Source organism: Perognathus longimembris, chromosome 3 (genome assembly GCF_023159225.1).
Source record: "Perognathus longimembris pacificus isolate PPM17 chromosome 3, ASM2315922v1, whole genome shotgun sequence".
In the NCBI taxonomy this organism is placed as follows: Eukaryota; Metazoa; Chordata; class Mammalia; order Rodentia; family Heteromyidae; genus Perognathus; species Perognathus longimembris.
Window position 1 is genome coordinate 1,693,159 of NC_063163.1, and position 26,946 is coordinate 1,720,104.

Sequence of the window (26,946 nt, forward strand, 5' to 3'; positions counted from 1 at the left end):
GGTCGCGGGTCTGCTCCGCTTCCTTGCCGGTGTGGGATGTGGGCCCGGGGGGCTCTGAACTGGGGATCCCCGGCCCCCCACCCCCACCCCGGGCCCTCCCCCGGTCGGTCTTCCAGGGAGGGGATGCGGTGGTCTCGTCGTCCACTTCGCAGGAGCTGCGTGCATCCACCACCGCCCGCCCACCGCCGCAGTTCAAGGGCACGGTCGGGGGGGGGGGTTCCCGGGGCGCCCGCAGGCCCGGGCACGCCCACCCGGAGCCGGGGCGCGGGGGGCGCGGGGGGCGCGGGCGGGCTCGCGCCGGAGGAGGACGCCCGCCGCGCCCAGGCCCGCCTCTCCCCGGCACCATGGAAACCGCATTTTCCTAACGCCTCTCCTCTCTCCCATTACATCCCCAGCCGACGACTTCCACTTCCCGGGAGCCAGACAAGTGAACGGGGGCCGGTGACGCCCCGGAAAGAGCCCGCGGGGTGCGGGGTGCGCGGTGCGGGGGCAGGGCGCCCCGGGCGGGCGGGGCTGCGGGCACCCGGCGCGCCCCGGCGGCCCCCGTCCCCGCAGAGGGCACGGCGGAGCGGGGGCTTATCGATCCCGAGGCCCGCGGGAGGCTCCGCAGAGGCGCGTAAACAACCGAGGGCCGCGCGCCCGCCCGCCCGCCCCCTCCGCGGGCCCGGCGCCGGGCACCGCCCAGTGCGGAGCGGCCGCGGGCGGGGCGCGCGCGCCCCCCGAGCCGGGCGCGGGCTCCGCTCGCCGCAGTGGGGAGCCCAAGGGGGGGGGGCCCAGCCCGCCGCGCGCTCCGACACCTCGGGACGGCCGGCGGCGCCCCCCTCCCCGCACCCCGCACTCCCCGCCAGGGCCCCGGATCTCCGCCCGGCCCCCGCCCCGCCGCTCCCCTCCCCGCGCCCCCCTCCTCGGCGGAAGCTGGGAGCCCAATTAATCGAGTGGAAGGCGGGGAGGGAAGGGCCCTCCGGGCCGCAGCCCGCCCCCCGCCCCTCCTCCGCGCCCCTCTTCCCGCCCTGGGTGGCATCTCCTCCGCCAGCATCCACAACGAGCCCCTGATTAATGAAGCCCGCCCGGCCCCCGCCGTGCCGGCCCCCCCCACCCCGCCTTAGCCCCCGCCCCGGGCCTCCGCGGGCGGGGGAGGGGACGGCGGGAAACTCGGCCCCCGGGAAAGGGGGCGGGGCGCGCGCGGGGCCCGCCCCCCCGCCCCCGAGCGCCGCGCCCATTGGCGGCGCGCGCCGTCCGTCCGCCGCCGCGGCGCCAATGCGGGGCGGAGGGGCGGGGCGTCGGCGCCGTGTGTGCCTGCGTAACGCCGAGTCACATGTTGTTTTGCTCTTCTTAGTTCAGTCACTCGGTGCGCGATGTGTTACTCACTGTGCGGCGGGGACCGCGACGAGCCCAGGTCGCCGTTGGCAGCGGCGGCGGCGGCGGCGGCGGCCCCGGCGGCAGCGGCGGCGGCGGCGGCGGCGGCGGCGCAGACCCCGAGTGTCCGAGCGCGCCTCGTCTTCTCTCCGCGCGACCCGGCGACAGCACCGCTGCGGCCGCGCGCGCCCTAGGCTCGGCCCCGCGGCGCGGAGACCCCGACTCTCGGCCCAGCCGGCTCAGCCCCGCCAGCCCGTCCTCTCCTCCTCCCCCGGCGCCCGAGCAGCGAGCGACCGCGGACGGACCCGGCCGGAGTGGGGAGGGGGGTGGGAGGGTGGGCGGCCACCGCCCGGCTCCCGGCATCCTCGGGACCCGCGGAGCGCGCTGCGCCACCGAGCCAGCCGCGCGGGCCCGCTCCGACCCCTCCCCACCGCCCAGGCCCGGAGGGGCCGCGTGTGCTCGGCCGGGCGGGTGGCGGCGGCGGCGGGGCGGGGGGGGAGCCGCCTCCGCCCGCGCGCCCCGGCGCCCTCCGCTCCCAACCTCGCCGGGCCGGGCGGCGCGGCGCGGCCTGAACCGCCGGCGATGGCGAGCCCTCCTCCGCCGGGGCCTCCCGGGCCGGCGGGCGGCGACGGCCCGAACCTCAACAACAACAACAACAACAACAACCACCACGGCGTGCGCAAGTGCGGCTACCTGCGCAAGCAGAAGCACGGCCACAAGCGCTTCTTCGTGCTGCGCGGCCCCGGCGCGCCGGGCGGCGGCGAGGAGGCCCCGGGCCCGGGGACGCCGCCGCCGCAGCCCCCGCGGCTCGAGTACTACGAGAGCGAGAAGAAGTGGCGGAGCAAGGCGGGCGCCCCGAAGCGGGTGATCGCGCTGGACTGCTGCCTGAACATCAACAAGCGCGCCGACGCCAAGCACAAGTACCTGATCGCCCTCTACACCAAGGACGAGTACTTCGCCGTGGCGGCCGAGAACGAGCAGGAGCAGGAGGGCTGGTACCGCGCGCTCACCGACCTGGTCAGCGAGGGCCGCGCGGGCGACGCGGCCAGCGCCGGCTCCTGCAGCGGCTCCCTGCCCGGCGCCCTGGGGGGGGGCTCGGCCGGGGCGGCGGCGGCGGCGGGGGCGGCCGCCGAGGACCACTACGGCCTCATCGCGCCCGCCACGGCCGCCTACCGCGAGGTGTGGCAGGTGAACCTGAAGCCCAAGGGCCTGGGCCAGAGCAAGAACCTGACGGGCGTGTACCGCCTGTGCCTGTCGGCGCGCACCATCGGCTTCGTGAAGCTCAACTGCGAGCAGCCGTCGGTGACGCTGCAGCTGATGAACATCCGCCGCTGCGGCCACTCGGACAGCTTCTTCTTCATCGAGGTGGGGCGCTCGGCGGTCACGGGCCCCGGGGAGCTGTGGATGCAGGCCGACGACTCGGTGGTGGCGCAGAACATCCACGAGACCATCCTGGAGGCCATGAAGGCGCTCAAGGAGCTCTTCGAGTTCCGGCCGCGCAGCAAGAGCCAGTCGTCGGGGTCGTCGGCCACGCACCCCATCAGCGTCCCCGGCGCGCGCCGCCACCACCACCTGGTCAACCTGCCCCCCAGCCAGACGGGCCTCGTGCGGCGCTCGCGCACCGACAGCCTGGCCGCCACCCCTCCCGCCGCCAAAGGCGGCTCCGCCTCCTGCCGGGTCCGCACGGCCAGCGAGGGCGACGGCGGGGCCGGGGTCGGGGCGGCGGCGGGGGCGGGGGCCGGCGCGGCGGGGGTCATCGGGGCGGCGGCGGCCGGCCGGCCGGTGTCGGTGGCCGGCAGCCCGCTGAGCCCCGGGCCGGTGCGCGCGCCCCTGAGCCGCTCGCACACCCTGAGCGGCGGCTGCGGCCGCGCGGGCCGGGCGGCGCCGGCGGCCCCGGCAGGGGGCGCCCTGCAGCACAGCCGCTCCATGTCCATGCCCGTGGCGCGCTCGCCCCCCGCCGCCGCCGCCACCAGCCCCGGCAGCCTGTCGTCCAGCAGCGGGCACGGCTCGGGCTCCTACCCGCCGCCCCCGGGCCCGCCCCCGCTGCACCTGCCGCCCCCGCTGCACCTGCCCCCCGGCCCGCGCCCCTCCAGCGGCAGCGCCTCCGCCTCCGGCTCCCCCAGCGACCCCGGCTTCATGTCCCTGGACGAGTATGGCTCCAGCCCCGGCGACGCCAGGCTCCCGTGCAGCCGCCGGAGCAACACGCCCGAGTCGATCGCGGAGACGCCCCCGGCCCGCGACGGCAGCGCCGGCGACCTGTGCGGCTACATGACCATGGACCGGGCGCCCGGCGCCTGCGGCCGCCCCTACCGCAGGGTGTCCGGGGACGCGGCCGACCCCGGCGGCGGGCTCCGGAAGCGGACCTACTCGCTGACCACGCCCGCCCGGCAGCGCCCCGCGCCGCAGCCCTCCTCCGCCTCCCTGGACGAGTACACCCTCATGCGGGCCACCTTCTCCGACAGCTCCGGCCGCCTCTGCCCGCCCTTCCCGGCGTCCTCGCCGCGGCTGGCCTACCACCCCTACCCGGAGGACTACGGGGACATCGAGATCGGCTCCCACCGGAGCTCCGGCAGCAGCAGCCACCTGGGGGCGGCGGATGACGGCTACATGCCCATGACCCCCGGCGCCGCCCTCCTCGGGGGGCCCCTGGGCCGGCCCGGCGGCAGGGGCGACGACTACATGCCCATGAGCCCCACCAGCGTGTCCGCCCCCAAGCAGATCCTGCAGCCCCGGGCCGCCGCCCCGCCCCCCGCGGGGGCCGCCGTGCCCCCCGCGCGCCCCTCGCCCGTCCCCGCCGCCGGCAGGACCTTCCCGGCCACGACGGGCGGCGGCTGCAAGGCCGAGAGCTCCCCGGACGACAGCGGCTACATGCGCATGTGGTGCGGGGCCAGGCCGCCCCCCGCCGAGAGCGCCGACCCCAAGCCGCTCCCCAACGGGGACTACCTCAACATGTCCCCCAGCGAGGCGGGCCCCGCGGGCACCCCGCCCGAGTTCTTCGAGGACGGGCCCAGGGGCGCGCCGCCGCCGGGCTTCTGCTACAGCTCGCTGCTGCCCCGCGCCCCCAAGGGCCCCTGCCCCTGCGGGGGCGGCGGGGGCGGCGGGGACAGCGACCAGTACGTGCTCATGAGCTCCCCCGTGGGGCGCATCCTGGAGGAGGAGAGGCCCGGGGGCGCGCGGCCTCCCCCCGCCCAGCCAGCAGTGCCTTCGTCCGCCAGGCCCGGGGCCGCGGGCGGCCCGCGCGGCCGGGCCGTGCGCCCCACGCGCCTGTCCCTGGAGGGGCTGCACCCCCTGCCCAGCATGCGCGAGCACCCCCTGCCCCCCGAGCCCAAGAGCCCCGGCGAGTACATCAACATCGACTTCGGGGAGGGGGGGCCCCGGCCCCCGCCGCCCCCGCCCCCGCCGCTGGGCTCGGCGGCCTCGTCCTCCTCGCTGCTGTCCGCCGGCAGCCCGGCCTCGTCCCTGGGCTCGGGCACCCCGGGCACCAGCAGCGAGAGCCGCCAGCGCTCCCCGCTCTCCGACTACATGAACCTGGACCTGAGCTCGCCCCGGCCCGGCGGCGTCCGCGCGGGGCCCCTGGACGGCCTGCTGTCCCCGGAGGCCGCCGCGTCCCCGTGCCCGCCCCTGCCGCCCCGGCCCGCCGCCGCCTCGCCCGCCTCCTCGCCCGCCGCCCCCGGGGCGCCCTACCGCCGGCCCCCGGCCTCGGCCCCCGGCCCCCCCGGGGACGACTACACCGAGATGGCCTTCGGCGTGGCCGCCACCCCGCCGCAGCCCATCGCCGCGCCCCCCAAGCCCGAGGGCGCGCGCGTGAGCAGCCCCCCCACCTCCGGGCTGAAGCGGCTGAGCCTCATGGAGCAGGTGTCCGGGGTGCAGGCCTTCCTGCAGGCCGGCCCGCCCGCCGACCCCCACCGCGGGGCCAAGGTCATCCGCGCCGACCCGCAGGGCGGCCGCCGCCGCCACAGCTCCGAGACCTTCTCCTCCACCACCACCGTCACCCCCGTGTCCCCGTCCTTCGCGCACAACCCCAAGCGCCACAACTCGGCCTCCGTGGAGAACGTGTCCCTGCGCAGGGCCGGCGAGGGGGGCGGCCCCGGGGCGGGGGCCGCGGACGAGCCGCCCGCCACGCCGGCCCGGCCCACGCCGGCGCCGCCGCCCGGACCCCCCGCGCCCCACGCCCGCGCGTGGACCCCCGGCCTCATCGGCTCCCCCCTGCGCAGAGAGACCTCGTCCGGGTTCCAGAGCAGCCTCAACTACATCGCCATCGACGTGAGGGACGAGCCCAGCCTCCTGCCCCAGCCGCCGGCGCCGCACCCCCAGCCCGGGGACAAGAGCTCCTGGGGCCGGACCCGCAGCCTCGGGGGCCTCCTCAGCGCCGTCGGGGGCGGCGGGGGTCCCGGCCCGGGAGCCCTGCCCGCCGCCAGCGCCTACGCCAGCATCGACTTCCTGTCCCATCACTTGAAGGAGGCCACCGTGGTGAAAGGTGAGGAGGCCCTTGGACCTTGAGGCGCTCTGGGAGGGGAGGAGGGGGGCATTGCGCAGAGGTGATCTCCGGGCTTCCCTCTGCTTCCCTTGCGGGCTGCTGGTCCTACCTCCGTGCCAGGGAACTGGCTCTGACCGCCCCCTCCCCCCCCCTTGCTTAAAGACCTTATGGGAACATCAGCTGGTCTTTGGGTTGAACCAACACCATCCCACCCGCCCATGTTGCATCCCCTGGTCTCTCCCTGCCATCTCTTGGCACTGAGGAAGCTCACCAGATAGGTCACAGGTCGGTGATGTCACGGGTCCGTGATGTCACGGGTCCGTGATGTCACAGGTCCAGTTAGGGGGCTGCTAGTGAAGGACCTAAGAAGCCAGCTGCTTTTTCCTGTGCCTTGCTGGACCCCAGGACATTGTCGATAAGGGTTTGGAAGAGTCTTTGGTGCCTAGGTTTTGGTGGTTGCTAAAGGGAGAACCCCAGATTTGCAGGAAGAGGAGAGGGGGCTTGTCCATCAGGGTTGTGTTTCTCATCTGGAGGGCTAGCTGTGCCGTGGATACTGGGTAGAGAAACCCTAGATTACCAGCGGGTCAGCTAGGTGAGGCCTGGCCCAGGGTGAGAATGTCTTCTCATTGGATTTGGCTTTGTGTTTTGGAACAAGTCTGTGTGTAGCTGTCTACAAGTTCTCCATCTTCCTGCCTCAGCCTCCTGAGTGCTGTGTTAGAGGCGTGAACCGCAGAACGCGCAGTTCTAATGCTTCCACACCAGTGGGGGCAGTTTCTGGATGGGAGACTCTTGTTTGTAGTTAACCGTGGGTTGACAAGAGTTCAAGTGCTGGTGTGTCTCACACACAGTAGCCAGGTGGTGTAAAAGTGCAGCCAGGTTTCAGGATCGGTGCTTTAAAGGCACAAACACAGGTCTTTCCAAGAACAGTTGTACATGCGGGTGCCCAGTGCTCTTCCCATCTCATTAACTATCCATGAGCAACCAGAGATGTGTTTGTGCTCTCTCTGCAGCTGGCCCGCCCTTCTGGCTGCCTCAGACTGAGAGTAGGGTGTAAGGGGAGGCGGGAGGAGCCGGGGGGTGGTGGTGGTGGTGGTGTGAATTGTGTAGCTGCTGCTCCCTGGTGTTGTGAGCAGGCCAGGCTGTGGGAACGGAGCCCTACCGAGTGTTGGTCCACTTGGTGCTGGGTGCTAGCCGGTGGTGGAGGCCGAGTGACAGAAGGGGATGATGGGATGTCCTGGGGACCCATCTGCCTTTTGTTTGTAAACTGAGCAGGCCAGAGTAATGCCACTCAGGCCCAGCGTGGACGATGTAAGATGATAGCTGCCGGCGGAACGCCCTTTGTTCTGTTTCCTTTTTTTATTAGGACTGTAGAAAGACAAGAGGAAAAGTCGGGTGGAATGATCAGATTTAGGGCCCTAGAGGTTGATGCAGTGTTCTCGTATGGGGTAATGCAGTGAAGGTCACCTTGCTTGGAGTTCTTTAAACAGTGTGAAGCTGCTAGAGAGCCAAAGGACTGTGGCCATCCCAGCCATAGACTGGCAGAACAGAGCAGCGCAGCACGGGATGGGGAAGGAAGAGGAGAGCTTGCACACACATTGTGCGTGCACGCATACACACACCTATATGCAGTGTGTCCGTGTGTGTATACATCAAAGTGAGATGGAATGAGCCATCTTCTGCCCAGATCTGCTTCTAATTAGAGGCACCGTAGGTCTGAGCAGGGAACACCTCCCTGTCTTGATGAAGATGGAACCCGTAGGGCTGAGGTGGGCGGAGCCAGGGATGGGATTTCTCCAATGGAAGCCTGGGCTACAGCCCGGCCCACCAGCCTAAAAGGACTCAAGGCCTTGGGAAAATTCTGTATTTCAGCTTAAAACCCCATTGTAGGTGGCCTCTTGTAGACCAGTGACAGTTCTGGCCTGAGGTGAGTTTGCTTAGACACCTCACTTAAGGTTTCTCATTGGCGTAAAGTCGCTTCTGTGCCCGTGGGATTCACAGTCTCGAAGTCTGGGCAGCAGTTTGCTTGCATGTTCCATGCTGAATAGGAGTCGGTGTAGTTGCTGCTCTTTTTCCAGTGTCTGGTTATTACGGTCAGCCGCCTTATGAAAAGGGAAAAGACTGTGCTAGAGAAAAAAGATAGCTATGACTTGTCCAGTTGTGCCAAAACCACATGTTAAAAAGAGGACGCCTAGGCCAAATTGGATTTCTAGAAAACGACTTCAGAGAACAGGAGAAAGGGAGCGGAAAGCTTGCGGTCCTTGCTGAGGGCCCTTGCTCTCTGCTGGAAAGCACATGCTGGATTTGGTGCAATGTTCCTTTCTATTGAGCCCAAGAGGACATTTAGGAACTGAGAACGAACGTGGACTTTTATGTAACTTGCACATGCAGGTGGAAGTTTTCTTTGTGGTGCTTACAGATGGAAAGGTTTCCATAGATGAGTGTCCCTGGGGAAAAGGATTTATAAAATCTGACTTCTTCGGGGGCGGGGGGGGGGGGGGCCGGCGGCAGTATAGCAGGAAATGGACTTTGTTTTGCCCTGACTCTTAGAAGCTTCCGACCAAACCAGCTCCAGATGAGACCCTGTCAGTGCCCGGGAAGTGGAATAATGGTGGTGGAGGGGGTCTTGGAGTGTTTAGTGTTTGCACATGTGGTTACAGAGCTGTCCACTTGCAGCCAGGATTGGTAATAGCAGAATTGGGAACCAGCACAGCGCTGATGGGAAAGCCAGCACACCTTAGTTGAGTATGTATACAAATGGTGTACATATCTGTGCATGCTCTCATGTACAGTCCAGAACAACTAACTTATGCTTATTATCTTACTGGTCATTGTTACGTATTTAGAAAACCCTGGCCAATTTACAGGCTTTTGTGGTGGTTTGGAAACTAGGAATGACGTTGTTGAATGTTCTGTGTTTGAAAACAGCTGCTTGAAATTAATTTTACTTTTGCATGAGGATTCTAGATTGATAGGGTCCCGAGACATTATTTTGGCTTACCCTTACTAATGGGGCTTTTCATCTTAAAATTAGTTTGTGCATCGCGAACAGGTTAGATAAGAACTACCCACCACAAAAAGCATGTGTTCTTAAATTTTGCTTGATACAAGACCACCGCTCATATATCTCAGAGTGAGAAGAGTCTGGAATTAAAAGTGCTCCCAGAGGAAGGGTGAGCATTGGAATTCTTGTCTGCAAAGCCTCACCGTAGTCAGGCAGGGAGTGCGCGCTCAGGGAAGAGCTTCCTTCCTCCAGGCGCCCGGGGCTGTGCGGCTGGAGACGAGGTGCAGGCCCCTTCCCGTCCTCCTCGCCCCGGGAGACAGCCAAGGTGCTTGAGAACACACACCGGCTTTCCTGAATGAAAGTCACGTGGCTCGCCCTGATTCCTTTATGGAAAGGGAAACCTTTACGAAAATAGTACTTCAGAGGAGGCGGAAGGAGCCGGGGGTGCCCGGAGCCAGGCAGCCGGGTTTCTGGCTTCTGCTCTTGAGTCTGCGGCGTGTGTGACTGGGCAGGCTGCTTCGTTCACCCCGTGCTTCTGGATTTCTGTCGGTGAAATGGGGTGATTCGAATCCTCCTCTCGCCCTGTCTGGGGCCAGCGGGGGGTGTGGGGTGGGGCGGGGGGGGGTGGGGTGGGGGGGGCCCTTGGGAGTCCACGGAGATCGCAAGCACCACGTGCGTTGGGAGGCCCTCGGATGCGTCGGGTCGGGCTTGACGCTGAGCTGGTGCAGGGGGTCGTGGAGGTGGCAGGGACCCCGAGCCAGCACCTCCGGAAAGTGAGAACCCACCTATCCCCCTCCCCCCCCCCCCCCCCCCACTTAGCCTGGGTTTCCTCAGGGAGCTAGGTGTGGGCCTGGCTTTGCACGCGTGTGAGAGAGGCTCTGGGTTTGGTCACCAGCCAGCAAAACAAAACAAAACAAAACAAGATTTGTTCATAGAAAACTCTGGAAAGTAACAAAGTAGTGTTTCACATTACGTAGTAGAATAACAACGCAGGGAAACAGTGCCTGGTTCCTGACCCATATTCAAAGCCCACTTTGGATTGCCTTTGGGGATTTGTTCCCCTGTGGCGAGCTCTTGACGAGATCAGAGTATACAATCAGAATATACGTGTAGGAGGCTTGGGCGGGGCTTCACGGAGGAGCACGGGATGAAGGGCAGCAGAGCTCTGAACTTCCCTGGCGTTCTTGTCTGAGGGTCGGTTCCGCTCCCTGTCTTCACGGAAGGGTCACTAGTTTTGATTTGTAGCGGCGCTGGTTGTCAAAATAGAGGAGGAAGATGTTTGGTTGTTTTGTTCTTCTTCACCCAAAGAGGAATTTTGGTAGACAGAGAGTGTTTGGTTTTCTCCAGCAGGATCTGTGTTATAATGGAGCTCTTTTTTTTTTTTTTTGAGAAGAGAAGGGCTGGCAGAAGTCTTCACGACAGCACGGGCATAATGGCTTTCTGTTAAAATTCCCACTAATGCGATTCTGTGCAAGCACAGTTCCAGGAGCTAGGTAACTTGTGGTATCAGATCTGGCAAGTGGGGAGGCTTTTTTTTTTTTTTTTTTTGGTCTTGTTTTGTTTTGTTTGTGGGGTAGCATAGAATCCAGCGTTCCCATTTCACCTTAGAAACTGGAGGGGAAATGTAACTTTACTCTTATCTGCCTCGCCAAGCCCAGAGCGGGAACCAGGGAGAGGTCCTATCGCCCAGCACCCGCTCTGGGGCCCAGGGAGGGCCAGGGGTCTCCTCTGCACTTGGTCTGTCTAGACCAGCGTGAGTGAAACATGTTTCTGCAGACGCTGGGCAAGGCGTTTCCACAAACAAAGTAGGATTTCAGGACTGCCAGTTTTTATGAAACTGTGAGGGCACTCACGGGTGTCCAAGCTCTGTGAGAACCGTTTTCTCCGCCGGGTCAGACAGCGCGTGGATTCCTGTGGTTGGTGTGCGCGTTTGTCAGGATGGCAGTGGGGACTTGGGGGGGGGGAGAGGGGACAGTGTGGAGGGCCCAATGCCACTTGGATTCTGGAGCGCACTGGGGAGGCGGGCGGGAGGACGTGCGGAGGTCAGTGCGGTCACGGATTGCTCCGTGTCTCTCAGGACAGCTACCACGACTGGACTGGCGTTGAGTGTGCCCTGAGCAGGGCGCCGGGCTGGGGAGGGCCGGCTGGGCGGGTGTGCTCTGTGAATAGTGCAAGCCCTGCCAGATAGGTCTGTGCCTGCTGGTCTCGCTTCTTAGCCCAATGCCGAGGTGGAGTTAGATGAAAATTTACAGGCTGTGTGCAAACAGTAAACTAGCCCATTTAGTACCTCCGGTTTCTTTGCTAGCCTAGAAAGATACTAAGTATGCAAAGAATCGTGGTTACTTTCCAGAGACAATGGTCTTTAAACTTTGCATTCCTGTCTTACATCATAGATGATACTTTTGCATGAAGATTTACGAGACGTTTGTCGCTTCTTGTGCTTTTACTGCAATCCGGAATACTTGGGTCTAATATTTTGCTCTGTGGACATGTACTTTAAAGGTAAATGGTGACATGCATTGAGCCGTGTCAATGCTGGGTCTTCAGCGTTCATTTATAAAGGTTATTGAAGCTGATGGAGCGTGAGTGTGCACGCACACGCGTGTGTGCGTGTCGTGTACATGCTTGCAGGAGCAGCACAGTATTTGGGGATTGAACTCCCAGGGCTTTGTGCTTTCTAGGCAGGCACTTGGGTGCTGAGCCACACGCCCTTTGAGTTCTGTTCAATTTTGAGATAGGGTCTCCTGTGGAGGCCCCTGCTAGCCTTGGATCTAAGGTCCTTTTCCCACCATGCCCAGCCATTTCTGTTGAGAGGGAGTCTCATGCACTTCCTTTTTTGCCTCAATCCACCATGCTCCCAATTTCAGCCTCTGAGTAGCTAGGATTATAGACAAGAAACACCAGCACTTGGCTCAGGGATGGCACTATGCGCATGCGTGTGTGTGTGTGTGTGTGTGTGTGTGTGTGTGTGTCATCCAATCACGGTCCAAGAGGCAAGAATTTTTTTTTCTTTATAAGCAAAACTCAAGTACTAATGATGAATTTTGTGACCCATTTGAAACTTGATACAATACCTTAAGCCTAATTATGATCTTACTGTTAGATAAGTGATCTATTTATATGGAACTCGTACTTATACTTGAGTGAATTTTTATGCTACATTAGGTTCTGGGTTTCTCAAAGCATAAAAATAGTTATTACGATGTGATTTTGTTACTGTGCTTGAGTTAAGAGCAGCTGGTGCTTTTGTGTGGCAGGATGTGCCACGCAGCGCTGAACACTTGTGACTATGAAATGCCCCCGCTCTGTGATCTCCATGGACTTGAGTCAGGTCCTCTTTTGCCGCCAAAATGTGTCACTAACAACCCCAAAAGTTGGTGGGACAGTTAACGGTTCTGAGAGAGTGAGATTGAAGTTGGGTGCCGCGGAGCCGGTATTTTGGTTCGTCATTACAGGCAATTCCATTGGGCAAAGAACTGGGGCAACATTCAGAAGGTTCTTCGCCTTGCTTCATGGTGTGAAGACAGCGTGAGGTCATGCAGTATTATAAAGCGTCCTGTGATGTGAGCACAGCCAGCTGAGTTCCCGTTTGTTGGGGGGAAAGGCCCTTCATTTCTGAGAACACAGAGCCCTGCTCCCCCCCCCCCCCCCCCCCCCGTCTTCATCTCAGTGAGCACAGGGACCTGCCGCACCGGTCACTGAGCGGGAGGAACGATGGCTTCTTTGCGTCACAGTGAGCCTGGGGAGGCTTGCTGAGGGCCCGTGAGGCAAAGGCAGCGTTGTAGGAAAGCCCTTGCTTTTCTAACACCCGTTTCATGCCTGCCAAGGGGAAGAAGAGCTTAGGCTTTGCTGTGACTTCCAAGGCTGCTGTTTTGTTGGAGGCTCATAGGTGGGGAGGCCCCAGCCCTGCTTCCAAGAACTCCAGTGTCTACAGAGGGGCGCCCTCTCCTCCTCCGGCTGTCTGACAATACATTTTGGTAACAAGGCACACTGGATATTTGGCAAGGTGCCCTCACCCCCAAGTCCATTAAAAAACCCTTCCAACTCAGTGAGGTGACAATCTGAAAAACACTAACAAACCAACGCCGGGGCGTCTGAGGGCACGGGGCTGGCGGCACTGACATAATGTACCTTGCTTATTTTAAGGTTGTGAAAACAGAGGCCCAGGAACTTGGTGTCTTATTCAAGGTCAGGGATCTCAGGAGGGTAGGGCTGTTGGTAAACATTGCGAGAATGGTTGCCGAGAGCTCCTTGAGTCTTGCGTGACCCTGGCTGACTCTCCTCCAGGATGTGGCCTGCTCCCTCAGGACGGAGCCTGCCCTTCTCCGGGGAGCAGTTGGGAAGGCTCTCTGGCGGTCCGAAGCAGAAAGAAAGGGGACGGGAGAGTTAGGAGAAAACTTGGAGACAGTTCCATCCCCCAAGGCCAGGCGAGACTGCCGGACAGAACCCAAGTCCTGCGTGTTGCGGCCAGGACCCCCACCTGCTGCTCCCAGGGACGGGGGTTAGGAGGGAACACCCACACCCCTCATTATAAACAAGTCCATTAGCGGTCTTCTACACTATGAGTCATCCCCTAGTTAGTGACAAGCTTATGACAAGAACTGTCCAACTTAGAAGCTGCCGAAGGAGGAATCCGTTGTTACGGGGTGATTATCTCCCCGGGAGCCCAGGAGATCCTTGGAAATTTTCATTCTGAGAGCAAAATTTATTTTACTGGATTTGTAAAGAGAAATGGTTTCAGACAAATTCAGTTGGACCAAGCTGCTCTCTTTTTTCCCCCCATTTTTAAAATACGACCGGAACCCCATTTCCACAGGAATGAGGAACGAAGACTAAAAACTCACGGGGCGACCCCTGCTGAAAACACAGTGCAGGCAGGCGGCGTGTGCCCGGTGCGCCCCCCGGCCGGCCTCCTGCAGGGCGGGCGGTCCGTCGAGCGCAGCGTGCGTGGTCACCAGCAGCACCGAGCTCTGCAGGCGGGAGGGAGCCTCCCCCAGGACCCAGGACAAGGAGGCCATCTTCCTGCTGCTGCTGGGAGGCATCATGGGAAAGCGTGGGGCCCTGCTGGTGGGAGGCATCATGGGAAGGCGTCGGGCCCTGCTGGTGGGAGGCATCATGGGAAGGCGTCGGGCCCTGCTGGTGGGAGGCATCATGGGAAAGCGTCGGGCCCTGCTGGTGGGAGGCATCATGGGAAGGCGTCGGGCCCTGCTGGTGGGAGGCATCATGGGAAAGCGTCGGGCCCTGCTGGTGGGAGGCATCATGGGAAGGCGTCGGGCCCCTGCTGGTGGGAGGCATCATGGGAAGGCGTCGGGCCCTGCTGGTGGGAGGCATCATGGGAAGGCGTCGGGCCCTGCTGGTGGGAGGCATCATGGGAAAGGGTGGGGCCCAGCCGGTGGGAGGCATCATGGGAAGGCGTCGGGCCCTGCTGGTGGGAGGCATCATGGGAAGGCGTTGGGCCCTGCTGGTGGGAGGCATCATGGGAAAGGGTGGGGCCCAGCCGGTGGGAGGCATCATGGGAAGGCGTCGGGCCCTGCTGGTGGGAGGCATCATGGGAAAGCGAAAGCGTCAGGCCCTGCTGGTGGGAGGCATTATGGGAAAGCGAAAGCGTCAGGCCCAGCTGGTGGGAGGCATCATGGGAAAGCGTGGGGCCCTGCTGGTGGGAGGCATCATGGGAAAGCGTCAGGCCCTGCTGGTGGGAGGCATTATGGGAAAGCGAAAGCGTCAGGCCCAGCTGGTGGGAGGCATCATGGGAAAGCGTGGGGCCCTGCTGGTGGGAGGCATCATGGGGAAAGCGTCAGGCCCTGCTGGTGGGAGGTATCATGGGAAAGCGTGGGGCCCTGCTGGTGGGAGGCATCATGGGAAAGGGTGGGGCCCAGCCGGTGGGAGGCACCATGGGAAAGCATGGGCCCTGCTGGTGGGAGGCAACATGGGAAAGCGTGGGGACCAGCTGGTGGGAGGCATCATGGGAAAGCGTGGGGCCCAGCTGGTGGGAGGCACCATGGGAAAGCGTCAGGCCCTGCTGGTGGGAGGCATCATGGGAAGGCGTCGGGCCCTGCTGGTGGGAGGAATCATGGGAAGGCGTCGGGCCCTGCTGGTGGGAGGCACCATGGGAAAGCGTCGGGCCCTGCTGGTGGGAGGCATCATGGAAGGCATCGGGCCCTGCTGGTGGGAGGAATCATGGGAAGGCGTCGGGCCCTGCTGGTGGGAGGCATCATGGGAAAGCGTCAGGCCCTGCTGGTGGGAGGCATCATGGGAAAGCGTGGGGCCCAGCTGGTGGGAGGCATCATGGGAAAGCGTGGGGCCCAGCTGGTGGGAGGCACCATGGGAAAGGGTGGGTCCCAGCTCTCGGCAGACCCTCCCGTGCCCGCCGCTGAGTCCTCTGGGAACCCCTGTGTCTCTGGGGCCTAAGGACCTGCGAATGCAGTGCTGGCCTCGGGTGCCCAGGGGTCTAAGCTGTGGGCTCACGAAGGGGCCCTGTGGGTTTCTGGGTGTGACGCTGCAGGATCCTGCCTGAGTTAGGCCACTCTCCGCTCAGGCCCGCGTCCTGTGTCCATCCGTGTCCCCCGTCCCCCCTCCCCGCCCAGCTCCTGCCTGGTCTCTCCCTCAGGACTTGGGCTGCCCCTGACGGATGGGTAAATGGGGGAAATTGTAGATCAGAGAGGCAAAGCCTTGGAAGTGGTCCAAGATGCCCTTACTAAACTTACAAACTATGCAAATAGTGCTTTGGAAACTCTGAGCCATGAGTAGGATTAGACGGGGAAGGGATTAGACCGCGCTGAGCAGCTTGTTTTGTTTGGAGATCAGAAATGGAGGTTCTAGGACCCTGGGGCGTGCAGACACCACCCACCGGAAGGCTGGAAAAGGAGTGTCTGGCGCCGGCACCTTGATGCACATCTTCAGGGAGAGAGTGCCAAACTGGGCAGCTTCTGTCTTTTCTGAGTTGACAGTAGGTATTCTTTCTTTTTTCCTGTCTTCCTACATAAAAGTGACCTAAAATAACACTTGACACGTACAGCGGGAACAGGGATAAACTTTACCTACATGCCCTTCCATCTACTTGGGACAAAGGAGTTTTGGTGAAACCTCTGGAAAGGACTTGGGCCCCGTTGTCAGCTAGACAGACGTGTGATACACAGTTCATGGGAAGGAAGTGTATAGCCGATGCATGGGCAGCGGCTCTGTGGGGGCCGCCCTCTCCTTTCCCGAAGGGCAGAGGTGCTTTCATCGAAGCTGGCTTCAGAAAAATAATCGAGCTCATAGGGTAATTGAAAAAAAAAAAAGTTAAGCCAGACCCTGGTGGCTCGTGGCCACCATCCTAGCGACTCAAGAGGCTGAAACCTGGGGGTCGCAGTTCGAAGCCAGTCTGAGCAGAAAAGCCAATGAGGCTCTTATTTCCAGCAGAAAGCTGGAAGTAGAACTTTGGTTCAAGCGATAGAGTGCTAGCCTTGAGTGAAACAGAAACAAACGCCAAGCGAGAGCAGGAGGCCCTGAGTTCAAGCCCCAGCACAAACACAAAATTAAAATTGAAACTCGAATGAGCCGGGCTGCAGCACTAGATTTAAAGAAGCGCAGGAGATCTCCGTACGTGGGCGTCCACACGTCGGCAGACACTTTTTTTGAGATTGTGGCGAGTCGTTTTTCCTGGTGGGAATTACCTTGTGAAGGCAGCTTCCAAACACAGTGACATTTTGGCGTTTGGGGGGTCCAGTTCACATGTCCAAGGTGGCGTGGAACCGACTCCTCCGGTTTGGGTGCTCCCCTGAGTTTCTCAGCAGTGCTGGCCCTGTGTGGTCTTGGTTCCGGGTTGTGTAATCACTGCTGCGAAACACCTTCCTGGCGCCCTGAGTTCTAGAACTCGGGCCGTGAGCGCTGACTTGCTGTTAGCTGGGTGCCGGGAATCCATCGGTCCCCCGTGGCCCGAGGGGGGCCGGCGGAACGCAGCACGCCGTCCAAGTCTCGAGTCAGCGTTTATAGAGAGTCCCTCGAGCCCCTCGTGCTGGCCCAGAGGGAGACGATGTGGGGGGCGGAGATGGGACGCACTGGGGTCTCGTGGATGCCAGCTCGCACATGCCACGCTGGCTCAAAGGGCCTCTGTCTCCCCTCGCCCGGGGCCCGTGGCGGCACCCAGGCCCGGGGGCTTGTTAGCTGCGCGCCCCCTCTCTCGCCCCCCCGGCTGCTCAGCTCCTGGACGGAAGGCTGACTTCGACCTCACGTGACCCGGGCTGCCGCCCTGTGTTTGGCCGCTCGGCGCTGGTGTGCGCAGCCCAGCGTTGGGTAGATAGACGTGTCGACGTCGGGGCTCACGGTTAGTTCCTAGTGGAAGTTGTAAGACAGCGTGCTGCTGCGTAAGGAAACTCGAGGAGACGCACGTCAGCCCTCGCGAAGTCACCCGCTCCGAGTCGCAGAGGGATGTGCCAGGAAGTTCCCGGGGGTGGGGTCCGCTCCCAGGGTGGGGCTCCGGGGGAGAACGGCTGTGGCCGTCGGGGCGCGAGGAGAGGGGCAGCGAGCCTGCTGCCTTTGAAGGAATGGGGCTGCCGCAGCGGGTGTGTGCGCTCAGACACCTGTGGCCAGGGACCAGCGGGCTGGGGAGGAGCCGGCTCCCGGGGCCGCCTGGCCTCCAGAAGGCTTTGTAGTTCAGAGCCCAACGTGTGGCTGCGTGTCACAGCGTTTGGAGGTGCAGGAAGGAGCCAAGGCACCGGCGTGAGTCACGCTGCTACTATGTGTTGCTTTATGTGCAAATCGGCATCCGTGTATCATTTGTGGGTCGAGATTGAGTTTCTTGTGTAGACTCTCGTTCGGTCATTTTACTGTGACCCCACCGGGGGTGGGGGGTCACGACCGGGGAGAGAATGTCCCTGTTTCCATGGGGGGGGAGGGACTCGGGCGTGGCTGAGGACTGTGGCGGTGGTGGTGGTCCCAGTCCTGGGGCTCCAGCTCCGTCTGAGTCTTCCACACAAGCCCGTGGGGAAGGCGTGTGGTTCTAGGGTGTCGGCCAGGCTGAACTGAGTCACCCCAGCCCTTCCAGGGAGCAGCGCCGTGTGTCCAACACAGTCACAGCACCCTGGGCCTGAGGGGCGGGGGATGATGACGGCGGCGGTCGTCCTGGCACTGGCCTTTCCCGGGGCCTCCGTCACAGAAGGACCATGGCGTCGTCAGCTCTCCAGAGGAGGCAGGGCCCTGTCCTCTCCTACGTAGATACCGTCGGCCGGTTGAGAGGTGTGCAAGCGTTCTCAGGAAAGAAGGGTCCAGTGGCGATGGCATGTGACAACAGGTGTCATTCACCGGGCTCTGGCGCCGCACACCTGCAATCCTAGCGTCCCAGGAGGCTGAGATCTGAGGATCATAGTTGGAAGCAAACTGTAGGCCAGAAAAGTCTCTCCATTTAACCAGCAAAGAGCCACAAGTAGAGGTATGGCTCAAGTGGTGGAGGGTGGGTACCCACCTGGAAGGAAAAGAAGCCAAAGCAAGAATGTGCGGCCCCCGAGTTTCAAGCTCCTGTCCCCTACCAAAGCAAAACCATTTGGAGATGGATCTAATTTAAACACTTTCCTTGCATGTGTTTCTTAGCCTGACAGGAAAAACGCAAGACCACACTTTACCGTTTCAAAATATAAACGTTTCTATAGCACGTGCAAGATTTACCATTTACGTGGTGGTAAATCATACTTGCAAAAAATGGTAAGTCTGGGAAAATAATTGCATTGCTCGCAGGCCATTGGAAATTGTAACGCAAAGTATGTTCCTTCCGCGCCCCCCCCCCCCAGTATGACTAGATTTGAAGGACAGTACTTAGACTCACCTGTTCAGAGGGCCCTGTTGGGAATTTCGGAGCTGACGTGGGCAGCTGTACCCTCGTAGCGTCCGGAGCGCCGGCGTCACGCCACGCGTAGGTGGCGATGGATGACCGCATGTCCTCGGGGGGCCTTGCGTTAGGCCTGAGCTGAGCGGCAGAGGCGAGGTGGACCGCCTCCTCCCTGGTCTTCAGCGGGGTCTGTGACGGGACAGCACGGTGTTGGTAGACCCTCGGCCTTTCAGAAGTACGTACGCTCACAGGTGCTTTCAGAGGCATATCTGGTGGACTCCGGTGTGGCACCCGGATGGAAACAGACAGTCTTAATTTTGACAAATTGCCCATCTGGGCGGGCAGGCTTACCTGTGAGGGGCGTGATGGATGGTCAGCGTTTGGGACTTGATTGTTACGCCGTGCCTGTCAGAGCTACCCAGCTATATTCGAGGCAGAAGAAGCCCTGCGGGGCGTAGCGCGTGTGGCTGCGTTCCAATAAAACTTTATTCGCAGGAACAGGCCGCAGGCCAGGGTTGGCTGTGCTTTTTCTGACCTCCGCTTTGGAATGTCATTCTCCTGTAAGATGAAAAGGCTTCGGCTTCTGGCTCTCGGGGCCTGAGGTTTTGTTTTCCTTTAGGAGACTGTGTCCAGCTCCCCGTCCCTCAGGAGGCTAGTGCAGCTCGGCTTCGCGTTGTTAAGGACAAATCGCCTGGTACCGGGCGCTGGGACACAGAGATCAGGGAGAGCGAGGCCAGGCTTGCCTTGGCAAGGAAGACATCTCTCAAGCGCACACGCGACGTGCAGTGTCATTTATGAAGCAGGATCAAATACCAGGGTACTGTTTGTGGTGCCCTTTGAGCAGAGTTTTATAAAGAACCAATGAAAGAGAACGGCATTACGTAATCCACTTAGACTCCTCAAATACCCGAAGATGGAGAGAGTAAAACAGGTTACTCTGGGTGGTGGGTGGTGAGGATGAGGCAAGCGGAAGCCACCGAGGATGGTGGGGGGAGGGACAGGCCCGAGTCACGGGGACAGGCCTGGAGGGCCATCTCTCTGTCTGCGCCCCCGATGCCACGCTCTCCAGCACGGTAACATTTATTTATTTGTCTATCACAAAAAGCCGGTGATGGGGGTAGCGGTTTAAACTCGGGGCCCAAGGGACATTCCCCGCGTGCGGCTCCCGGCATACCGTCCCGTCCTGTCCCACGGTGGCCGCAGGCGCTGCGCAGCTCTTCCCCGCTGGACAGCCGGGAGGAGGGACGGCTCTTCAGCCCGGAGCTAGCACGTTTCCCGATAGGAGTGATGGAGTCCGCCACTTGAGCCACGAGGCAAGTGGTGTCCCCAGTGTTTGGGGAGGAAGCAAACGCCACCTCCTGTCACGTGGCCCCTGCCCCGGCACGGGGGTGGGGGAGAGGTCAGAGAGTAGACCCAGCCACCGCTGAAGGACAGCTGTGCGTCTGTCAGGGCCGGGGCGGGGCAGGTCCTGCCGGTGAGATTGGGGTGTGGAGAGGAAGTCGGAAGCCGGTGGTCCTGGGTCTGGGAGGCAGGAGCACCCAGTCACAGGGCCTCCCACACACAGAGGATTGAACAGGAATTCAAGGGGCTTTCAGCCTAAGAGAGAACTAGATTGTCTCCTCCCGTCCGGGGGATCGTGTCATTAACAAGTCACAACTCGACGCTGGGGAATGTCTAGTAGCAGGCATTGGAGTGGTGGCTGGGAGGCGCGGGGGCCTGGCGTGGGATTCTCTCCCGAGGAGCTGGTAGCAGTGCCGGCCCGTGTGTCACAGCTTACACGCCCGTGTGTTCCTTGTAAGCCACTTTTTCTTCCAGCTTAGAAGAAAGTGTGATGACCGTTTTTCTTAGAATCTCTGGCTCCCTTGTTATCACGCCCAGCCGTACTTATTTTCCCCTTCTTGGGAGAGTTGTTCGCGTTCAGTGAAGTTGGGAGATACTGAATTATCAGGCTTGCTTTTCAAGGAGTTTCTCCTGTGACTCAAGCTTTATTTCCCCTCCCTAATTCTATGTTTCACCTCAGAGGTCTAAACTATAGGTTCACACTTACCCGAGGCTTGCTTGCTTAAGCTCATTTGTGACTAGACATTTTTTTTTTTTTAAGATAGAAGCTTAACAAGTATGTGGTTTTGTCTTTGCCATTAGAAGCAGAATCAGAGATGCCTTGGCCTCTGGAGCGCACAGTGCTGTCTCTAAATTTACCTTCCGGAGCTGCCTTGCCCTCCTCCACTTCTGCCCAATGGGGGGGGCATTCTGGGGGGGTCAAGCAGGGCTCTTGTGAGAGAACCCGGGCCTCCGTGAGTAGAAAATGGCCCTGACTCAGGCACGTGGACTGGGTTGTGAACACCGGGATAGCACCTTGAATTCCAGCGCGTACGAACACAAATTAAGGAAGCCATAATGAAAGCACGGGAGTGAGTCACAACCACGGGCCGCGGGGACGCCCGGCCTGGTTTGCCGGAGCAGATTTGCCGTGCGTCTCGCTGACACAAACCGGCCTCGGTGTTTGCTTGGGTTTTCCCCAGCGTCCTTGTGGTGGTGGCACGCCGCTCGCTGGTGCGGTGACATCTCAGTATTCTGACACTTCTGCACACATTGGAGCCTTTCTACGTGTGTAAGAGCAGTGCCTCTGTTGTTTTGATGTCTCTGCCTCCCTCTCTCACTCCAGTTGGTTGAAGCCAGGGTGGACGTTCTTTCTCATTTGCGTGGGATGGCTGTTGTCGGCGGGAGAGAAATGGTGGGGTGGTAACTGGTTTGTAGGGTTACGGTTATGGCCTTCGGGACCCGCGCCCACAGGAGAATGAATGAATGAGGAATGAGTGAAGTGACTTCCTTTGCCAAGCGTTCTTGCCGCTCCAGAGGCTCTTGGCGCTTCACAGAGCCGTGTCTGAGGCGGATGGAGAGTGCTTTGGAATCCCAGTCTCATTGCTGTGTCAGAAAGTTTTCCTTTTTGATACACACCAGCTCTGGGAGTGAACGTGTGTGTGTGTGTGTGTCTGCCAGTGTCTGAGCAACACGCGGGTCTCCCAGGTTTCCATTGTCTTGTGCTTCACACCCGAGTTCAAAGTCTGCCTTCCTTCCTAATAAACACATCCTGGCCACGGCTCTGAATTGCTCGTCTGCTGCTGGTGTGCAGTGAATGGACGGCGATAATGGATGAATCAACGCCTGCTATCATCTCAGCCTCAGGAAGCATAAACAGTTAAGGCTGAGGACGTCAAGGTAGCGAGTGGTGTTGGAACGCACTTTTTGTTCTTTTTCAATTGCGCTGCACGAACCAGGCCTGTAACTTAGCTCCGAATAAGCGAGTGTGTGAGGCCAGGTACCTTGGGGTCTGTCGCCGTGTTTCCCAGCCCCACCTCTCCCTGCTGGAGCCGGGGACCGGCGGTGGCGCGGTGGCCAGCAGGCGCAGCTGCTGGACGGTGGAGGCGTCGCGCCGCGCCTCTCCCCGGGCAGGGCCTTCAGGACTCGGGCTGACTGAGGGCCTTGGCCGACGGTCTTCACCAGCGCGCCCTGAGGAGGGAGATTTTGAATGTCAGTCAGAGAAGCCGTCTTCTGTCCCAGGGCCTTTTTCCTATGAGAAAACAAACCAACAGAAGCAGTTTTAGAGAGAGTCTCTTCCTCCTGCCTGCTGTCTTCACGAGCACCTATGTTTCCCAGGGCTCCGTGGCATCCGCTTCCTTTTGCTGGGCTGCCCCCGGGCTTCTCTGTTGCCGCTCCTGGGGTTGCTTCCGCTGGGTCAGTCTGGGTTACAGACTGGCTCCCTGCCAGAACAAGAACACTGGTGCTTTGGGTCCGTTTCGCCTCTAAATCTAGAGGAGACCCTGCACCAGGAAAGAAATCCCAAAAGAAACGTGTCGAAGGGTTTCCCTGTGAACGTAGGCACTTGCAGGAGTGTTGAAATTTCAGAGGTTACGTCTCAAAAGAAATAGGTTGGTCAAGGGAAGTAGAAGAAATAGGCGGATGGCTGTCCTGGGGGGGTGGGGAAGACCCTATTTCAACCATGGCAAGAGCAGAAATGGCTGGAGGCAGGGAGGGGGTTGGGGCTGGAACTCGGAATGCATAGGAAGGAAATTAGATCCACAAAGGAAGTGTCACGAGTCTGCGAGTTGAGGTCGGCATCGAGGGCCGGGGGGGGGGGGGGTTGTCCGGCACTGCAGATAGGTGAGCCCCCTTCTACCGCCTGTTCAAGGCCGAGAGGGCGTGGCCACAGGGCTGTCGTCACGGCGACTGGCGATGCTTTCCTGGGAACGGCGACCGGGGCTCACTCCTCAGCACCTCCTCCTAGGGCAGGCCCCACCCACGTCCTGCCCGGGGGGCCGGGGTTCTCGCCCCCAGCTGCGCGCTTGCTCTGTGGCGGGCGTCGCGGCTGAGGCCTCTGCTCTCTCTTTCAGAGTGAAGCCCTCGTGGACCTGCGCGGCGCCTCTGGGTGGCACGCGGAGAACGTTCTGCTCCCGGGAGAGGCTCGGCGCGTCTCGACCCAAAGCTGCTTTCGCGTTCCCTTCCCATCCCAGTGACTACATCGCGAGACATCTGTGAACCGTGCTAGACGAGGCACCCACCGACGCCACGATCGCCTGCCGGCCGGCCTCACCCACTCCTCCGCGGGCCGCTCATGGCTGCGCTGTGTGTGTGTGTGTGTGTGTGTGTGTGTGTGTTGCATTTCGTTTTTGTTTCACGACTACGTTAGCAGATGACGTCCCTCTCCCAGCAAGTCGGATGTTTCCATTGGCCTTAAATGGTGGCCAGTGTCTTCATGTCCTTCCTTTCGTTTCTACAAAGCAGGATGTATCCCTCAGCATGCTGGGAGATTCTCCAGCACCCACTAGAGTGGTAAAATCTGGTATCGACTGGCTTACACTCAAAACTACCACAGTCCTACCTCAGTTCAAGGTAAAAGCCGGATTGCGGGTTGGGTGCGGCGGGACCTCCTGCGTCCCTGCCCCGGGGTGTCAGCGCGGCCCCGCCCCGAGTGCCCAAGAAGACTCGAGTCCGGCCGGGACCTGCCATGTTTACTACGTGCGCACAGAGCCCAGTGTGGGACTGACATTTCTCCACCGAGTGAAACCTGGGATTGGACTTTGGAGATGGATGGCAAGCAAGAAGAATTAGTAGATGTAACTGAAGCAACCTACTTTTGAAAAATCATCAGCTGTACGGGATCTGGGGGGGGTGGGGGGGTCTGGGAGGGGATGATTTACCTCTTTGTACCTTAGACTGGCTTGTTTAACCTTCTCTGTGTAGATGTTCATTGTAGGTACTTCGAATCGCCGAAGCCTTTTCTCCTATCCACGAGCTCCGATGTCTCTGCTGCCCTGAATCTGGGCCTGCATCTTCTCTAACCAAAAAACTCGCGTAGGCATGCTAGCAGCTCAGAGCCGGTCTGGGTTCGGCAGATTTCACTTTTTACGTGTGTTATTACCGTTAATAGAATGCTGTTTTGTTGGTCAATAAGGCTGCCCTAAAGGGGAGGGAGGGGGAGGGGGAGGGGGACAAGAAGTCACCGCAGCCGTTCCGCAGTGGGGGAAGCGAGAAGAGAAGCATTGCGACCTCTCGCAGTCCGTGCCGCTCGCTCGACGAGGCCGAGGCTCCGCGGCTGTGTGTTTTCAGTGTTCTGAGAATGTCGGTGCGGTGGCCGCGGTCGCAGACGTCACCCAGAACTGCTGAGCTTTCCGCCCAGGTGGCCCGTCGGCCTGCCACTCCTCACGGGGGGGGGGGGGGGGGGGGGGCGGAGGCGCTGCCCGCCCCCCCCCCCCCCCCCCCCCCCGCAGTGCCTGTCTCCCTGATCGTCCTGTCGAGGCTGCACTCGTGCTTGGAGATTGAGTCGTTGGGTTTTTGTTTTTTTTTTCCTTTTTCTTTTAAAATTGGTTTTGTTGTTGTTGGAGAAAATATATATAAATATAGAGAGATATATCACTATAGAATAATGCATTAATTAAATGAGGCTTTCTAGAGGAAGACCAAAAAAATTCAATGTCTTAAAAATATATATATATATATATACGTAATGGCAATGCAAAAAGTCTTCCTGCTTCTGTGTGAACTCTTAGAACAGAGGATTGTATTGCAAGACAAAGCTGAATGTAAAGTGATCCCTGAGCATTAAGGTTTTTCTTTTCTGAGATGACGCATCGTAGCAGTGTGTAGGCCATGCATACCGTGTCAGTTCGAAGGTCGGTGTCCGTGTGTGTGCTACCCTGTACTGGGACGTGTGGAATCCACAGCTCTGGCGCGTCGTGGGACGCCGGGAGCGGGTGGAGGGCGCTGGCCGGGTCGCTGTCCGGGTTCGGAGCACTGAACGCACGCCTTCTCCCCGGCTGCGGCGCGGCGGTCGATGCGTAGGTCTCGCCTGGACACCGATGGCTCACGTTCCCACCGCACCTGGAAACGCCGATGCTAGACTAAACGTTCCTCTATCCTGTACATTTCAAAAAAAAAAAAAAAGGCATATGCAATATTTACATTTTTAATTTAGTTTACAGAAATGAACCAAAATGTATAAATGTTATGTTTGCTAAAACTTCACACTGTATATTGGGTCTTTGTACATTTTTGCCTGACTTACCTTAAATTTAAAATATTTTTTTGCTATATAAACTTTAACCGTTAGTGAGCAGTGTTTTCTTTTGGGGTACGCATTGTTTCTGGATACGAAGATGTTCAACAGGCTCCCCACTATCGTGTTGGGACGAGCCTTCCCCTCCCCCGCCCCGTCTTCCGTGAGCGCTGTACGTGGGCAGGCGTGGCGCCGCGGGGACGAGGCTCGACTGGACTAGAGTAGTGCATTGTATTTTAGTCTGTACTGACCGTGGGTACCCTCCTTAATAGCCATATGCAATAAAATAAAATACATTATTTATGGAACGAACGGAGCTTGGAGCTTTGGTGTCTCTTCTGCGTGGATGCCCAAATTGACATAGACCCGACCTACCCCTGACCTCCTAGGTGAACAGAGACCCCACCCACCCCCTGACCTCCCGGGTGAACAGAGACCCCCTCCACCCCCTGACCTCCCGGGTGACCAGAGACCCCACCCACCCCCTGACCTCCCGGGTGAACAGAGACCCCACCCACCCCCTGACCTCCCGGGTGAACAGAGACCCCCTCCACCCCCTGACCTCCCGGGTGAACAGAGACCCCCTCCACCCCCTGACCTCCCGGGTGAACAGAGACCCCACCCACCCCCTGACCTCCCGGGTGACCAGAGACCCCCTCCACCCCCTGACCTCCCGGGTGACCAGAGACCCCCCTCCACCCCCTGACCTCCCGAGTGAACAGAGACCCCACCCACCCCCTGACCTCCCGGGTGACCAGAGACCCCACCCACCCCCTGACCTCCCGGGTGACCAGAGACCCCATCCACCCCCTGACCTCCCGGGTGATCAGTGACCCTACCCACCCCCTGACCTCCCGGGTGAACAGAGACCCCATCCACCCCCTGACCTCCCGGGTGAACAGAGACCCCACCCACCCCCTGACCTCCCGGGTGACCAGAGACCCCCACCCACCCCCTGACCTCCCGGGTGAACAGAGACCCCATCCACCCCCTGACCTCCCGGGTGAACAGAGACCCCATCCACCCCCTGACCTCCCGGGTGAACAGAGTGGATCTCCTTGGGGTTTGGAGTCATCAAACTACAAATTCTAGATTCCTAAAAAAAATACTTTTGATACTTCTTTCAATTTTAAAACCTATACTAGAAACCGGAGATGTTCCTTGAATTAGGAAGCTTAATGAAAAGTAGATAGGTTAACGAAACAACCTTTCCATTTATAAAACCAGAGTCCTCCCAAGGGCTGGGTGCCAATTCTGCCCGTCGGGGTGAGCTCCCTCCTAGTGCCTCGCCGTCTCGGGGACGCTCTGCCGTTGCCACCCTGGGCTCCCAGGTGAAGGAGCAGAGGTGCGGTGACTTCTCCCTGGCACGCGGGCCGCCGGTGGCTGGTGGCGTCCAGCCTTGCAGCGTGGAGCCCACTCCTTCCGCGGCGGCTTACGCCAGCGCCGGCCGGGGGCTGGGTTTTTACAACCGTAGAGCGTCTATTGTGAGACGGCCCCTTTCTCAGGGAAAAGTGCACAGAGCCCGTGCAAGGACGTACAAGGACTTGGTGATGACAGAACCTTCTGGGTGCTGGTCCCTCCCGGAGCCCAGGAAGCGGTGTGTGGAATGGTTAGGCCTCGAGGGAAGTTCGCTCATCCTTTCCCACTCAGAGGTTATGGGGGGGGTGTGGGGGAGATGGTGGGGTGTGCCTCGTACCTGTGTCTGAGAGGCTTCCCCCACAGCGACTCCTTCCTCTGCTGTTCAGCTGCTCTCTGTG

At 60.7% G+C, this 26,946-nt stretch overlaps 1 protein-coding gene across 1 annotated transcript; it reads left to right on the forward strand.

Moving 5' to 3' along the window:
• The first annotated feature begins 1,905 nt into the window (after positions 1-1,905).
• On the forward strand, positions 1,906-23,999 carry Irs2 (insulin receptor substrate 2). Its single transcript, XM_048341096.1, has 2 exons — positions 1,906-5,833; positions 23,028-23,999. Exons 1-2 carry the CDS (start codon positions 1,939-1,941, stop codon positions 23,030-23,032), a joined length of 3,900 nt encoding a protein of 1,299 aa, XP_048197053.1. The 5' UTR covers positions 1,906-1,938; the 3' UTR covers positions 23,033-23,999.
• The last annotated feature ends 2,947 nt before the right edge of the window (positions 24,000-26,946 follow it).

Bases quoted from the DNA above. Each gene is read 5' to 3' on its own strand.
- Irs2 (XM_048341096.1), top strand. From the start codon at position 1,939: ATGGCGAGCCCTCCTCCGCCGGGGCCTCCCGGGCCGGCGGGCGGCGAC.